This window comes from Sarcophilus harrisii, chromosome 2 (assembly GCF_902635505.1).
Source record: "Sarcophilus harrisii chromosome 2, mSarHar1.11, whole genome shotgun sequence".
Lineage (NCBI taxonomy): Eukaryota > Metazoa > Chordata > Mammalia > Dasyuromorphia > Dasyuridae > Sarcophilus > Sarcophilus harrisii.
In genome coordinates this window covers 566,531,239-566,548,270 of record NC_045427.1, presented here as the reverse complement: position 1 = coordinate 566,548,270, position 17,032 = coordinate 566,531,239, and the positions used below count along the sequence as shown (strand labels likewise).

Genomic DNA, 17,032 nt, shown 5'->3' with positions numbered 1-17,032 from the left:
CCTTTATCAAACTCCCTGCTCTCTCAACAAAGAGGAGTGGAGAGGAAGGAAGGGAAATAATTTGGAACTCAAAGTTTTAAAAACAAATGTTATGAATTCTTTTTACATGTAACTGCAGAAAAAATAAAATACTAAATTTTTTAAAAAAGAAAAAGGGATAGCCAAGAAATAATGGGAAAATGGGAAAAAAACTCAAACAGCTGCTGTAGGAAATGAACTCAGTCAATTAAGGATACAGAAAAGTATACAGGGAGCTCTTGGAGTCACTGGGGAGAGTTTACTTGAGAGTTACTTGAGGGAGTTTTTCTTGAGAGAGTTTTTACTTGGGAGCATTCCCAGGAGTCAGAGAGGAGCACTCTGCAAGAAAGCCTACAAGCCCTATCTTCCAGGCAAGAGAAATTCATCGGATCTTCTACCTTGGCTTCTGCCTCTGCTTTCTCTAGTGTCAACTCAACTTGAAACAAGGTGAAAACTCAAGGGTAATGTCAGAATTCTGGTGTTAACTCAATAGAATTGATACAATGCTTATTGGTTCACACCTTAGAGCGAATCCTTACAAGGTGATAAGTTGCTAATACTGAAGGAAACAATGCTTGTGTTCATACCTTTAGAAAGCTCATAAGTATCTAAATACTCAATGGAGTTCACACGTTTGGGAGAGTTCAGGGTTTAGAAAGAAACACCGAATTCACACCTCCCTTAGGGCCAGAGAGCACTCTGGGAGATAACCCAGAATCCCTCTCCCTCCAGAAGGCAGAGTTAACCTTTGGGAGATCACAGAAAAGGATTGGAACTGTGACATCACTAATATAGAAAACTTTTAAATGAGGAAATTCCCTTTACTAAGACAGATCCATTCCTTCTCTGCAATTTAGTGTATCAGAGCACTTTGAAATTAAGTGGCATGCTTGTGGTCATGAAGTCAGTATATAGGAAAGGCAAGGATTGAACCCACATACACACCTGACTCCATGGCCAGTTTCCCCTGCTGTACACAGCAGAGCTGAGTTTAGGTAATGAATTTAATCAGCATGGTTCTTCCTCAAGTAGCATGTGCATAAAGTCAGAGAAAACAGCTGATGAGAATAATCCAGGCTTCAGGTTCAAAAAGGCATAAGTGGCAATAAGACAAGGAGATAAGAGATTCAAGCAGAAAAAAACATATATTTGAATTAGCTACAGGCTCAAGATAAGAGAAATAGAAGTGCCAGATGGATTGAATCCCAACTATGCTACTGTGATCCTGAACTAAATTGCTCTCATCCTATGCTGCCTATAAAGTAAAAGTGAAGTATACATTTTCTGAGGTTCCTTATTATGATCATATAATTCTATGAAATGGATACCAGAATAGTAGAGATGATCTTGGAGAGATAGAGACATGGATGGATTGAAAGTCATAGCAAGAAGAATTTACAAAAACCTATATCATCATCTGATCACAGAACAACCTTGTGAAATAGATAGGAAAAGAGTTGGGCAGATATAATTTCTTCAATTAATTTTTGAAACCGAAGTTGATGGAGTCATCTAGTATTGTCTTCAAAACCAGCCAAACAGATTTTACTCAATAGTTTTTGCTACCAGTGGCCAAAATAAGAATGAAAATTTACATGGCATCCAAAGGAAACAAATCTATTTTGCTCCTCTTTAAACTATTGCTTTGGATTTCCTTTGTTGTTTTTCTCCCTTCTAAAAGTTGTTAATATTCACTACTAATATGCTCCTCATTCATGTCATTCCAATCATTCTAATTCCTTACAATGCTATATACATTTACTGGATTTCCATCAACTTTTCAGGTTTCATGTAAGTTTGCCTGATCCACTTCTTACCTCTGGCAAAGTAGAAATGTTATTATTTTCTAAATTCAGCTCCTCAAGTGCACTGCATTTTGCTAATGACCTTGGTATTGCTGACAGTCTGTTATACCTTAGTCCAAGACGATTTAAACTGGATAGGTTTCCTGCAAACACAAAGAAAGGTATTTAAAGATTTGAAAAATCTCATACACATCAGAATCAGCTACTCATTTTTGTATTATTTTGAAATATCATTTTGTCGATGAGATTCAGGATTTCCAGTACTAAATAATTATCATTTGACTTGTTACTTGGAAAGACACAATTAATAAATCTTAAATCAACAAATTTCATGTCCAGAAACAAACTTCAATTTCTAACATAGTTTAATTTGAAATCTAAGAATAAGGGCGAGGGGAACATTATTTTCCTAAACACCATACAATATTAAAGCAGCAAGGGACCTTAAAGATTGCTTAGTAAAATTCCTTCATTTTACAAAAAAACAGATTGCTCAAGGTCACACATGTCTTAAATAGAACTCATTATCTTTCCCCAAAAATTTAATACCTCTTATAAACTTCTGTTTCAGTAGAGGGCATTATCATCCTTCCAAACATGCAGATTAGCAACCTTGGTATTACCACAAGACCTACTATCCAATCAGTTATTAAATTTTATCATTTTTACCTTAACAACATCTGTTATATCTGGCAATGAAAAGATATTTATTAAGCACTTATGTGCCAAGCAGTGTGCTGGAAATACAAAAAAAAAAAAAAAAAAAAAAAAAAAAAAAAAAAAAAGGTCAAAAACATTCCCCATCTTTGAGGAGCTAATAGAGGTAACAATATGCTAAGAATATAAAGCCAATTAGGAACTATCAAGGGGAGAAAAAAAGACACTAGGATTTGAAGCCAGAGAAGCTAAGAGGTGGAAATGAGGAAGGAGTTCATACAAGCATGAGGGATAGCCAATGGAATACTTTGTGTCAGTCTCACTGGATTCAAGAGTATGTGGTAATGTAATAAGGTAACTAGAAAGGGGGGAGATTTAAAAAAAGTTTAGAATATCAAATAAGATTTTATATGAGTTCCTGAAGTTATCAGAGAAATCTTCTAATTTTCTGAGAGACAGAGAGAAGCTCTATTTTGGATATGTTAAATTTAAGATGTCTATGAGACATCCAGTTTAAGAAGTCTAAAAAGACAGTTGGAAAAATGAAACTGGAGACCAGCAGAGAGGTTGAGCAAGTAAACTAGATGTGAGGAGAGAGAGATGTTGATTAAAGAGCACATCAGATCTAATTAATTAAACCCATGGGAGCTGATGAAATAGTATAGAACAAGAAGAAAAGAAAGTCCAGGACAGAATCTTATGGAATACCTACAGTCATCAGCTGGATCCTGAATGAAGATCCAGAAAAGAAAATTGAAAAGAAGCAGAAGTAAATTGAGAGGACAGGCAGGTAAGAAAGCTAGAGAAGCAAGTATCTCAAAAATCTAGAGAGAAAAGATTATGAAGGAATAAAGAGTAATAGAAAGATCACTAATAATTTTGGAAAGGTACAATTTCTAGTGGAATGATGAGGTCAGAGCTAGAGTGAGGGGAGAGGAAGTGAAGACATATATGGTAGAATGGCCTTCTCAAGTTTAGCCACAAAAGGCAGGAGAGAGATAGTATGGAGGTTTGGGAGGACTAGAAGGGTCAAGTAAAAGGTTTCTTTTGAGGATGAGGAAGATATGGACATGTTTGTAGGCAATAGGGAAGCAGACAAAGATAGACTGAAGATAAGAGAGAGTGAGGGAGATACATAGTGCAGTCTACTGAAGGAGACAAAACAAAATGGGATAGGATTGAACAGATACAATTCCCTGCCTTGGCAAGAAAAAGAGTCACCTCTTCACCTAAGGCAGTGGTGTAGGAGAAAACAGTGGCAGAAGGCATCTGATAAAGAGTTAAGGAGGAAAGAAAAAGGAACTCTCTGTAAATGGCCTCAATTATTTCAGTACAAGGCAAAGATTCTCTGGTTATAGGGTGGGGAGGAAAACCATGGGAGGCTTGAAAAAAAGGAATGAAAAAGCTGGAACCAAGTTGCTGTGAAACAATACTATAGAGATTTGAGGATATATGAGGTGTTCCAGGAGGGCCAGCACCTCTGGTTTGAGTCCTTTTCAGGGCTGCTCATTTACCTTCAGTATCCACCCAGTACCCAGCTCTCATTTGTAGTTCCAAGAAGCTTTAGCATGCCCTGCAGTCACATTTTGAAAAAAATCACCTCAACAGATAGGCATATGGTAACCAATAGGCCTCATCAGTGAATTATAGGGCTGTCTACTCTAAACATGTGAAGATTTCCCTTAGTAGAATGAGGTAAAAAAAGAACAGTTTGTCCTAATAGCCATGAAAGTAAATAAAGCACATGCTGTGGAGGACATAAAAGCTTGATCAACAAGCAAAAACACCAAGATTATCCACTGCATACCAGATCACGGTCATTCTTGATTTTTCTCTTGTCACTAAACTTTGATGATTCTGGGAGACAGAATGAGGCTGCCAACTTTGTGTAACTCTGCTTCACTCAAATCCAATTCAGTGAAAGTCATCATCCTGTAATGTCATTGGTCTTCTTTGAAAATGAAGGATGAACACAATAGAGAGTTGATAAGAGGTGTACAAAAATTGCTTAGAAATAGTGAGGGTTCAGTTGAAGTTGTTTAACACAAATTTGCAATTAACTCAGAAGTGGCACAATTTTCTCCACCTCTGGTCCAATATTGTAGTTAAGCTTATAGAAAAGTGAAGGCAGTGGGATTGTGGGAAGGAGTTGTGGCTGATGCTTAGTAGGGCAGGAAGCAAGGGACTCAAGGGAAGAGAATAAGAGAATATGGCTAGTGCAGGGAAGATGAAAGGAACTGAGGAATTGAGAACAGAGGTGAAGATGTCTTGGTGCAAGACAGAGGAAGAAGTGGAAAACTAATAGATTATGATCATATAAACAAATTTCAGACATCAGCAAAATGGAAGGAATTGGAAAATAAAAGATTTAAGATGAAAGTTGTTTGGTGCCTATGGAGCAAATGATTTCATAGGGCATTTGGCTGGGACTATTTGGGGAGAGAGAGGGATTCACGGGGAATAGGAATAAGGAATCAGACAGTAATAGATATGAAATAGGGTTTGGACAATGGAGTTTGGGCCAGGGCTTCAGAAACACTGGGCTGTGGAGAGTATGACCAGATAAGAATTTATTCATCAAGTGAAAAATTTAGATATATATATTTTTTAAATTAATAATTTTATGATCTAAGAGTAAAATACTTTCCCAGTCTTGAGCAGTTCAGGTAAAGGAACAAGAACTTGAAGATATGGTGATGCTCTCCTTTCCCAAAGAAGAAAACCAGACTAGAAAATTTGATGGACTAGTACGCTTTCCTCACACCACAGCAATGCCAGGTTTGTACAGTAGAATAGCATTTCTCCTCTTCCCACAGGCAGTTCAGTTGGAGATCAGGCAGGAAGTGGGGAGGGGATAAACATTTATTAAGCACCTACTATGTGCCAGGCAATGTGCTAAGTATTTTACAAATATAATCTCACTTTTGAACAGGCAGGGATTCAAGTATAGGCTCTCTTCTTTTTACTACTATTCAAAGGCTGAAGACCAGACAGGGTTTAGAACAAAGTGAAATGGAGGACTTCTCCTTTTTCTCTTCCCATTCTCACACCTGGATGCTAGATCACTTAAGAGTTGGGGGGAGGGGAGAAGGAACTATACTTTTTTCTCTACAGATAACATTCCAGTTTAAGTCCAAATGACCTCCTCTGTGGTCCTGTCTCAAGTCTTTCCCCCTTTCAATTTATCCTCTACACAGCTGACAAAAGTATAGGCCTGATCAAGTTGTTCATCTAATGCAATAAACTCCAATGGCTCCTTAATTCCATTAGAGGCAAATCTGGCATTTAAAGTTCACAACCTGGTCTCAACAAAATTTTTCAGTCTTATGTTACTTCCCTTTTTCTACTTTATAATTTAGCCAAACAGGCTTCAATTGTTTACACCCCCGACACCACAGCTAAACAAACAATACTAGATTTTCCATCCTTATTCCTTTGCATCTTCTGTCTCTCCTACTGCTCTTCCTCCCTTTCTCACCTTGTCTTTGGATCTCCCTAGTTTCCTTCAAAACTCAGCTCACGAATCACCTTCTACATGAAATGCCTTTCCGAATTTCACCAACTGCTGATGTCCTCCCTCAAAAAATTTCTTTGCATTTATTTCACATTTATTTGTTATATACTTCTATAGCTATGTGTTGTCTCCCCTAACACTGTAAGCTCCTAGAGAGCAGATGTTATTTTATTTTTGCCTTTGAAGCCCCAGTATAACCTCTTGATTGACAGCAGCAAAGCCAGTATTCCAGAGTTCTATTCCAGCAGTCCTTCCACCTAACTGATGAATCAAAACAAACACTATAGATTACTTATTTTGACATATCCTAAGTGAAAATCAGCAAATTAGAGTCTGCAAAATGATATAATTAGTGTAGAAACAGGCCATTATTTTAATTTTCATCATAAAAATTAAAGGGAGGCTATACTGACAAAAAAAAAAATTGATAATAGAACTTCAGTTGCCAAATTTATCAAAATCAAATCAATTTCTTGAATAGTTCACAAAATTCAACACAACAGCCAAGTTAATTTTTTTTTTCTAGACAGTGGTACATATACTTATAAAACACAGCTAAATATCCTCCTGTGTCTTATTACAATTCTACCATCAAAACAAATTTAAAAGTTTGGCCTGTATGTTAGGCCAAAATGTGTGTTATGGAATTGCTTTCACTTTAAAAAGAACTATTGTGATGCTAGAAAAACCAGACACCAAAACTACACAGAACTGGCATACCAACATTTTGAGACATCCAATATCCTATACAGTTTATGCTTTTTGTTTTGTTGTACTATTCCTAATTCTGCCTTGAAGTTTTGTTGTTGTTTTAGATGTATAATTATGATGATGCATAACTTCCAAAGTAAATGGTCTAGCGAGAAAGCAACTAACTGCAGAGCTCAGTCACCTAAATCTAGTTACTGTTCATCCATTGCTTTGCCATATGTTGGTGAAATCTGGAATTCAATTTACAAGATGGCATACAAAGTCTACATAAGTTTATATGTGTGTGTATATATATATATGTTTATAAGAACTTTAACGCATAATATTTCACTTGAGTCTCACAAATAATCCTTAAATGAAAACAGATATTATTTCCTGTTTTCCAAATAAAGACACCGAGATTTAGAGAGATTAAATGACAACATTACTAATAAACACAAAAACTGAGCCAAGGGAGACAACTTTTATTCCTGTATTATTTCAAATATTTAGATTTTCAAGGAAAGGATTATTTTTCAATAAGGAAAATGTCTTAAAGAGTCAATGGCCAGTTTGGAACTATGCCTAAAGGGTTATAAAACTATGCATATCCTTTGATCCAGCAATGTCTCTACTGAGTCTGTATCCCAAAGAGATCATAAAAGAAGAAAAAGAGCCCACTTGAGAAAAAATGTTTGTAGTAGTCCTTTTTGTAGTGGCAAAGAACTGGAAAGTGAGTGGATGTCTCCCAGTTGGAGGAAATAACTGAATAAGTTATCTTATATGAATGTAATTATTCTATAAGAAATGACAAGCAGACTGTTTTCAGAAAAGCCTGGAAAGACTTAGATCAACTGATACTAAACAAAGTATCCAAGAGAACATTGTACACAGCAACAACATTGTGTGATGATCAATTAATTGTGAAGGACTTGGCTCTTTTCAACAAAGAGATGATTCAAGGTAGTTCCAATAAACTCATGATAGAAAGAGTCATCCACATCCAGAGAAAGAACTATGGATATTGAATGTCAATCAAAGAATAGTATTTTCACCATTTTTTGGTGGTAGTGTTTGCTTGTTTGCTTGGGTTTTTTCCTTTCTTGTGTTTTTCTTTTCCCCCTTTTCATCTGATTTTTCTTGTGCTACATAACGATTGGGGAAATATGTTTAGAAGAATTGCATATGTTTAACCTACAGTGGATTGCTTAGTGTCTAGAGAAGGGGAAAAGGGGAGGAAAAAGGAAGAAAAAAATGGAACACAAGGTTTTGCAAAGGTGAATGATGGAACTATCTTTGCATGTATTTGGAAAAATAAAAAGCTACTATAATTTTTTTTTAAATAAAGAATGTCAATGATGCTCCAAAAAGAAAGACTAGCTACCTATTAGACAAGCACCCAGACATTTTCACCTTTCTTTTTACCCTTCTTGTCACAATTCAGGCTTACTATTCCAGTTATATTAGTTTCTTAACATGGTCTTTGCTATTATCCTGGTTTTAATTAGATGAGATTCTCTCAAGAAAAGTTTGCTATAATATCAAAAAACAAGGTTATATAGCAAAAACAACTTTATTTATAAAACTTTACAGAAATTCAACTTTATAGAGCTTCCTAAGAAAATATCCTAAAAATTCTTTTTTAGCTCTAAAACTTTGTTCCCTCACTAATGACGCTCTGATAACATTCTGATTAAATGTTACATACATTTTGTAAACAAACAAAAAAAATTGTCAGAGTTATTAAATGATTTGCCTTGAGTTACATTGGAATTTAAGTCTTTAAGATGAAACTAGTATCTAGCAGTAATGTATTCTACATGGATCTTTATGGCAATGAGTATAAAAATGTAACTTAACATACAGTACAAGAAAATAAAACTACAAGTCATTAGATGAGAATTAAGTTATACATTTTTCCGCTAGCTTACATTTCTGTGATGTCTTGTTATAAAAGTTTTAAGATTATATATTTTCTCATTTGTAATTCTATTATGTAAATCATCCTTAATATAAATTTGAATACCCTTTAAATCGAGAAATTTTCTAAGCTTTTCATAAATCTCAAAAGCTAAAACGATTCAATTTTGTTTAAAATTTATTATTTTCTTCAATAATATTTGTTTTATTCTTTTTAAATGTCTTTTAGCAAATCATTGTGACAGCATAAGAAAAAAGGATATTCTACAATGTGACAATAAGATAATTACCTTTCAACTTTGAAGTTCATTTAATTCTTGGCATAACACTGTCTCCTGACTAGAATATTTTAAAAGTTGCTGTCTGCTCTGTAGACATTAGAAATACTCTCATTTTATTCGCACAGATTATGGAGTTTTAGCCTCTAATTCTGGAGTAGATCATTTTTGAAACATACCATTTGTTAAGGAGTCTGGCATGATGGCGTTTCACTATCAAAAGCAATTCTTGGACAGAAGAAAAGTTTTCTGCTATTTTGACCTGCTATTACTATCAAGGCTAGTCTGCAAAATAGACAAAGCCATTTTATACTGACTTTCCCAATTTTCATACTGTAATTCCATTTGGAGGAAAATACTATTTACCACAACATTTCAAAACAAATAATTCTAGCCATATCTTATTACTTATCTAGATCAATTTGTTCTTCAGCTTAAAAGACTTTTCTTTAGTATCACTAAGTTTAGCTAAGAAAAATAACATTATAAGACAATATAGCTGGGCAATAAATTGAGCAGTAAGAATATTCATAACATTAATCCCAGCAATAACTTCAGCAAGGGACCTTCATTTAGGATCTATATATTTGTATTTTTTAAATATTTTTAAACCATATTTAAATATAATTCATATCCTTTGTAACCCTAAGTATCTTTATATGATTTTAAGAACATTATTTTGATAAGGGTTCATAGGTTCACCAGGCTTCCAAGGGAGTCCACTGAACCAAAAAGATTAAGAATTTGTATAGTATAATCAACCTTAAAAATGAGCTCAAACATTTGCCAGTGGATCCTTGATGCCATTTCCAAGGAGAGGAAATAATACAGAATAAACATGTGGCAGAGATAGGTGTGTATATATATAAATATATATATATATCTACACATGGACATGCTCCATTTTTTTGTTTTCATCCAAACAGCATATTCTTTGGAGTTCAAAGGGCAAAGATCCACCTGGGGTCATTATACTTGGGTTTCTGGCAGTTAATCTTCCCAAAATGCTAGAGTGAAAAATCATCTCTGGCTAATCCATGCCTGAGGGAAAAACCAGGTTTTAGATGACAGCTGGGAAATATGATATCCAAACATAAAAAGTGATAAAGAAGATCTTCCAAATTATTTCCTCCACCCCAACATAGAGAGAAAAATTGAGCTCCTTCTACCTGTTAGATTTACTTACTAGACAGGTGACCATGGGTAAACCATTTAAATTTTAAAAGCTTCAATTTTTTTTATTTCTAAAATAGGGACCATACTTTAAACCTATATCAAAAAGTTGTTGTGATCAAAGTTTTTTGTAAACATGAATGTGTTATAAAATCACAATTAGCTCAGGCTTAGGCTTAGTGGCTTCTTTCTGATCCTTGAAGAGTTGACATTGGAAAAATCAAAAATAACATTAAGTGACAGATTGTTGGAGGGTAAGGGAGAGACAGGAGAAAGGGAAGAAATATCACCCTGGTAATCCTGTTTTAAAAAATTAAGTACCATTTAATCTTTATTCTTCCTTCTTTCCCCTTTCCCTCATTTCTTATTTCACCTCAGACTCCTAGTACTCTTTTACTCCAAATCTGAAAAGGTAGCCATTTTTCCCCGCCAAATTCAATCCTTCTATACATATTCTTTATCCCATTTCCCATCTCCTAGCTCCCAACCCCAACTTTTCCTGCATATTTCCTCATCAATCATATCCTCACTTTTTAATCTTCAATATCTATCTATTGGTACTATCTAGTTGCCTACAAATAAGCTTTGATTCTTTCTCATTCTTCAAAAACAACAACAACAACAAAAAACCCAACTCACCAAATTCTTCTATCTGCCCAAACTATCAGCCTCTATCTTCCCTCTCTTTCAAAATCAAATTCCTAAAGGGGGAAAAATTTATCTACTCACTTTTCTTTATTTCCTTACCTCTCACATTGGTCACCTTTACTGATCTGACCATTCAACTGAACCTGTTTCCTCCAAAGTTACCAATGATTTTTTTAAGTTGTCAAATTTGATGGCTTGTCTTAATGCTCATTTTTCTTGACTGCTTTGTGGCATCTACCATTGTTAATCACTCTCTTCTTCTGGGTATTTTCTTTTCTCTGGGTTTTCAAGACACCATTCCTTCTCTTGATTCTGGTTCTACCTATCTGACCATTCTTCATTCTCCTTGGATGGATTACCATTGGATTATAAGTTTCTGGAAAACAGAGACTATCATTATTAAATCATAAGTTCCCTGAAAGTAGGGACTGTTTTTTGCCTTAGTGCTTAGCACATAGTAGGTATTAGTAAACACTGACTACTAATTATCTGTACTCGTGTACTCAGGTTAATCTTCTTTCAATAAGTTCTCTCATTTGGTAAACTCATCAGCTCCTACGAGTTAATTATTATCTTCGTGCAGAAAACTCCTCAGATTCTACATATCGAGGCACAGTCTCTCCTGAGGTCAAATCACACATCTCCAAAAATGTGCTGAATATTTCAAATTTATGGTTATACCATAAGCATCTCAAACTTGAATTATACATCTTTCCCCTCAACCTACCACCTCCAGAAATTGCTTATTTAGGGAAAAGTCATCACTACAGTTTGCATTCCTGATATAAACCTTGACTCCTCACAGATTCTACAAACTGATCAGTTATCATTATCTTATGTTTTCCCTATTCACAGTCTCTTTTATCTTTATCTTTCTCTTGCCTGGACAACTTCAATAGTCTTCTAATTGGTCTTTCTGTTTCAAGTCTCTTCTCACTGTAATTCATCTTTCAGACACAAGTATACAAATGAACTTCCTTAAGTGTAAGACTGAAATATCAGTTTCCTAAAAAACCTCAATGGCTCCCTATTTCCTTAGGATAAAATATCAGCCCCACTTAACATTAAAATACTTCATTACTTAGCCCTAGCCTATCTTTCCAATCTCATTACATATTACCCCCTTTTCCCACTTTCTGGTACACTCCAATTAGCCCTCTTAGTCTTCCTCATATGACACATTTTAGCTCCTGTTCCATGGTTTCCCATTATCCACCTGCTACAATTAGCAGAAATGCCTCTTCAGCTTCATCTTTTAAAAACCTTTTAGTTTCCTTAAAAATTCAGCTTGAACATGACCTTTACATGAAGCACGAAATCCTAGTATTGATGCTTCATATATTTTTCACAAATTTATATAAATTACATTGTATTATTCTAGAAATTAGTACAATACCTGGCATATTATAGTCATTTAATAAATGCTTGTTGAATATATCTTCTAACTATGTTTTCAGTACTTTGCACTTTCAAGCTGCTTCAATCCCTCTTTGGAACAAAGACTTGATATCAAGGTAATCATTCATTTACATTTCAGTGTGACTGAATGACTATTAAAGAGTTAGGCTTTAACTTTTTGGAAATTTCGATAAGCCCATTTTTAGAGAGCTTCTAGATAAAATAGCACGGGTACTACAAATAATGAACTGTAAGTTCACAACAATATTTTTTTTATTACTTTTAATCATAAATGTATAGTATGAGATGTAGCACAGACTTAATTTTATAATGGTGTAATGGATTGAGTATCAGTTTGGAAGACTCATCTTCTTGAATTCAAATTCGCCTCAAGACACAATAAATATCTAAGTGATCCTGGGCAAGTCACTTAACCCTATTTGCCTCAGTTCCTCATTTAGATGAGGAATGAAGAGTGGAGAAGGAAAAGGCAAACCACACAGTTTCTTCTGAAATGTCTAGACAACAAAACATTTGTTTCTATGAGAAAATGAATTCACAATTCCAAACACAAATTACAAATGTACCTTTGGAACACAGTTTCAACTTGAGGATTTGCATATAGGTTTCACTTAAAATAGAGAGTCATAAATCATTCAAACATGTTATCCAATTCAAATACTTATTCTTGATTGAATTAGAGCTAGATATTTCAAATATTTAGTTCTAATTCTGTTAAGGATTCAATTAAAATGTGAAGAAGAAAAAAATAAAGATATGAACAGAACTAAAAGCATTTAAACTTTTTTCTCCAAAATACATTTTATATATTCATAATATCATTCAGATTTTATTGTATTCTCACTACTCAAAACAGAATCCATTCTAGAGATTTCTACAGCCAATCTAATTTAGAAAAAAACACACACATACACACCCACAAACAAAACCAATGCTACTGTTTCTTGTGTTCAATTTAGCTTTAAAGGTATTTTAATTTGTATTTTCTAAGGCTTCTGCAAATATTCAATGCAATTTTGAAAGTATATATAATAAGTTACATTTCCTATAATTAGAGCTCTCTAGGAAAGTAATTTGAAACATCTAGGTAACCTAATAGCTAGAACATACAACTTATATTGACCTTGTTTGTTATCAGGGAGTGGTTGAATATTTTTCAAGAGATATTTTAAAAAATATTTCAAGTTTGGATATTCACATTATCAATAAGTTTTTCCTTGCATTAAGTTTATACTTACATCTCTATAATATCTCTCAGTAGCTCTAGTGCAGTCATCTGGAATCAAGGAGGACAAACCTAAACTCCCTTACATGTGACAGCCCTTCTATTCCCTATTAAAGCCTGAAATGTCCATAATTCAGCCCCTTTTACTACTTAGGTTTAATATGGATATATTTCTAATAGTTTCTGAAGAGTGCTTAAAATTTTAATATTTGGCATTAAATGGGCATCATCAGTGATGTCTTTAATGATAATCTTGTTTCATTCTAATATTTTGTATATGAGTGTATGTCTTATATAAAAATATATTTCAATACATGAATATACTTGAAGTCTTTCCAGTCTGATAAGACCTTGCACAGTTTGACTTCAATCAACATAGCCTTTTAGAACCCAGAACTAAAAGGCACCATTATGATGAGGCTCTAAAGAAGAAATCTAATAGAGGCTGGCTGTATGTATAAATACTAACACATTTCCACTTCTATTCTGTTTACTGAATCCTCATGTCTTTCTGCTTCTAAAATGTGAGTTTCCTTCAAGATTCAAAGGCCTTAACATCATGTTGTATGAAGATGAGTTAAAGCAAATAAAGATGTTTAGCTTGAAAAAAGAAGTCTTGGGAGCATCATGAAGATTATTTTCAAGTATGTCTAGAGTTGAGTTAGGTTTTCTGGTAGACCCTCAGAGGACAAAATTAAGACCAATTGACAGAAATGTCAAAAAAGCAAATGTAAGCTTCATGTAAAGAACTTGTGGTTCTTAAACTTTCTGGTCTCATTATCTTTTAAACTCTTAAAAATTAGTAAGGTTATCCTACTTAATCTTTCACAAAACTAGCCAAATAATCATTGTAACATATTACTTCAACTTCATCGTTATTTAAAAACTGCCATTACTTACACAATACCACTTATTCAAGGTTCTCTATGATTTGATTTTTGTATTCCAGTCTTAACTGAGAGAAATCCCTTTCTTGTAATTTCTTCATTCCACCAAAACTAGCTACTCTCTTCACCTTCTTTTCTCAACCTACTCAATTCTATCTCTTTACTTTGTATATATTTTTGCATTTACTTTGTATGAGACCTATTCCTTAAATATATCCCCAGCCCCAGTTTTTATTAATAGTCTTTTTCTTCCTTCAAGTTCGAATTTAGCTAACATTTCCTCCATGAATGTTCCCTGACCTCAGTCCTTAATTCCACCCACCCATCTGAAAATGTTCTCTCTCTCCATATTTCTTAAAGCAATTTGTCTGGATCACTCTTGTACTTATTTTATTCTAACCTTAATTTGTATCTTTAATGTGTTCCTGAACTACAATTGTACAAGAAATTAATAAATTCCTGAAGAATAATTTATAAGTTCTTAAAGAATAAAATCTATGACATATCTATCTTTGTCCTATCATCATCATCATCATCTAGAAGATTACTATGTAATTTTTTTTTAGTAAAACTGACTTGTGATTTCATCTATGTATGGAGTTCTGACGAGGAACTTTCCCTACTCAAACAAGTGAGTGCCTGATAATGAAAGGTTACATGATTTACCTAGAGTAGCTGTCTGTTATTACACCATGTTGATTCATCTTTCACATAGTATTAGGTACTTAATAAAAAAGCATGGAACTAATTATAATTCAATCAAGTAACTGGATCTCAAAGCTAGAAAGCTCTTTTAAGAGATCTAGTTTAATTTTTCATTTTATAGGTGAGGAAACTAGGGCCCAGAAGGGTTAAATGGCTTGCCCAAGGTTATACTCAAAGTAAGCAACAGAGCTAAAATTAGAAATGAGGTTCTCTGACTCTTGCTTGTTCTTAGTACATCTTTTAGTATACTTCTGAATTAATGCATAAGTATTGTTGATTATGAAACTGAACTTTGACAGAAGATTTTATATGGCAAAATTTGTCTTAAAACAAATGGCTTTTTTCATTATTATAATCATGATTTGATTCTATGTCATGCTATATAAAACATATTTTTAAACTGTGTATCAGATAAAAGACTTAAGTTGATATTTCAACTAAAGTTGAAAAAAAATCTGTTATTATTCTACCTTTCCCTTTGCCTTGAAACTACTACCCCAATTCTTCACCTCATTATTATTTTTTATTATCCATCTACCTTTCTTTCCCAGGCCATCATCCTTTCACTCACTACACTCTTCTCCTTCATCTTTTACCACCTCCCACATGCACACAAATCTTGCCTTGAGAATTCCAGCCTTTGATTAGGTCCATCATCTGCTGCCTTTATTCCTATTTTTATTCACATGCTGACAAATGAAGCTAGAGAAATTCACAAAATCACATTGACTAGGCCCATTTCAAATTTATGTTATTAGGATAAGATCTTATTGCAACAGGGCAATCCTTTTACACTCCCCTACCATCCTATCACTATCCTACTCACTACAGCTGTTCCAAATTTTTCATCCATTCTCAAAATGACATCCCTAATGCACCTCTTCACTCAACTGAAAATCCTGCCTCATATACAAAACTGAAAAAAGTAGACCATTTGCTGAGCTGCTTCTTCCCTCCTTTTCTTATACCACTAAATCTAAGATTTCTTCCACTGACAAGTCTTCACGTACTTGAAAACAGGCATCGTAATATCTCCCAAGACTTCTCTTCTTCGAGCTAAATATCTATTTCTTTTACATCATTTACCCCATATTCTCTTTCATCCCTGGATCATATGAAGAGGTGGTACTTTTCCTTGCCAAAGCAAACCTCTCTACATGCACAAATGATCCCATTCCATCTTATCTAATGCAGCAAATTGTTCTCTCTTTCATTTCTATTCTTTCATTGATCGTCAATTTCTCCCAATTTACTGCTTCTCTACTTCCTGTGTTTTTACCGTCCAAGAAAAATAATCACATCACTCACCTATTCATATATGCTGACATCTATTACATCAATAAACCTTTGATTGCTAAACTCCTTAAGAAATCGTGTAGAGGCTTTGATTCTTTCCAATGTTACCAATTATCTCTTAATTGTCAAATCTAATGATATTTATCAAGTCTCATCTTTCTTGACTTCTTTGCAGTCTCTGACAATGTTGAGAACCCTCTTCTTCTGAACACTCTTTTACAGATTTTTATGATATTGCTCCCTCCTGATTCTTCTTCTACCTAACTATATTTCCTTAGCCTCCTTTTTTGAATTTTAGGCATCTCCAAAGGCTTTGTCCTGGGACTTCTTCTTCCTCTATACTATCTTGAATTGGTTATCCTATGCACATTTAAAACTTAGTATGCCCTAAATGAAAGTTAATATCAGTCTCTTCAATCTTTCTTCTCTTTCTTCTCTTTGTACAGCTATTAATGTGGTTACCCAAGAATGCAAGTTGGATCATGTCAACCCTTTTCCCCATTTAATAAACTCCAATGGCTCCCTATTAGCTCTAGGATGAAAACTCTTAATAATCTGGTTCTTTCCTGTCTTCCAGACATTCCCGCCACAAATTCTTCAATTCTGAGATGTTGGTCAATGACTATTACTTGAACAAGACATTCCATCTCCTGATACCATGCATTTTCACTTAACTTTTCCATGCCCAGAATTCTTTCCTTCTTCAACTCCATTTTCTGTATTCCCTGAGTTCCTTCAGATTCCAATTAAAATCCCACCTTCTATATGAAGACTTTCTTAATCTACTAGTGTCCTTC

At 34.2% G+C, this 17,032-nt stretch overlaps 1 protein-coding gene across 4 annotated transcripts in view; it reads right to left on the bottom strand.

Moving 5' to 3' along the window:
* The window catches only part of SHOC2 (SHOC2 leucine rich repeat scaffold protein), a 142,357-nt gene that overhangs the window by 21,926 nt on the left and 103,399 nt on the right, over window positions 1-17,032 (bottom strand). For all 4 annotated transcript variants that reach the window (XM_031955836.1, XM_031955837.1, XM_003755384.4 and 1 more), the window contains exon 4: window positions 1,836-1,966. In XM_031955836.1, coding sequence (XP_031811696.1) covers window positions 1,836-1,966 — 131 coding nt within the window. The remainder of the gene's footprint in view (window positions 1-1,835; window positions 1,967-17,032) is intronic.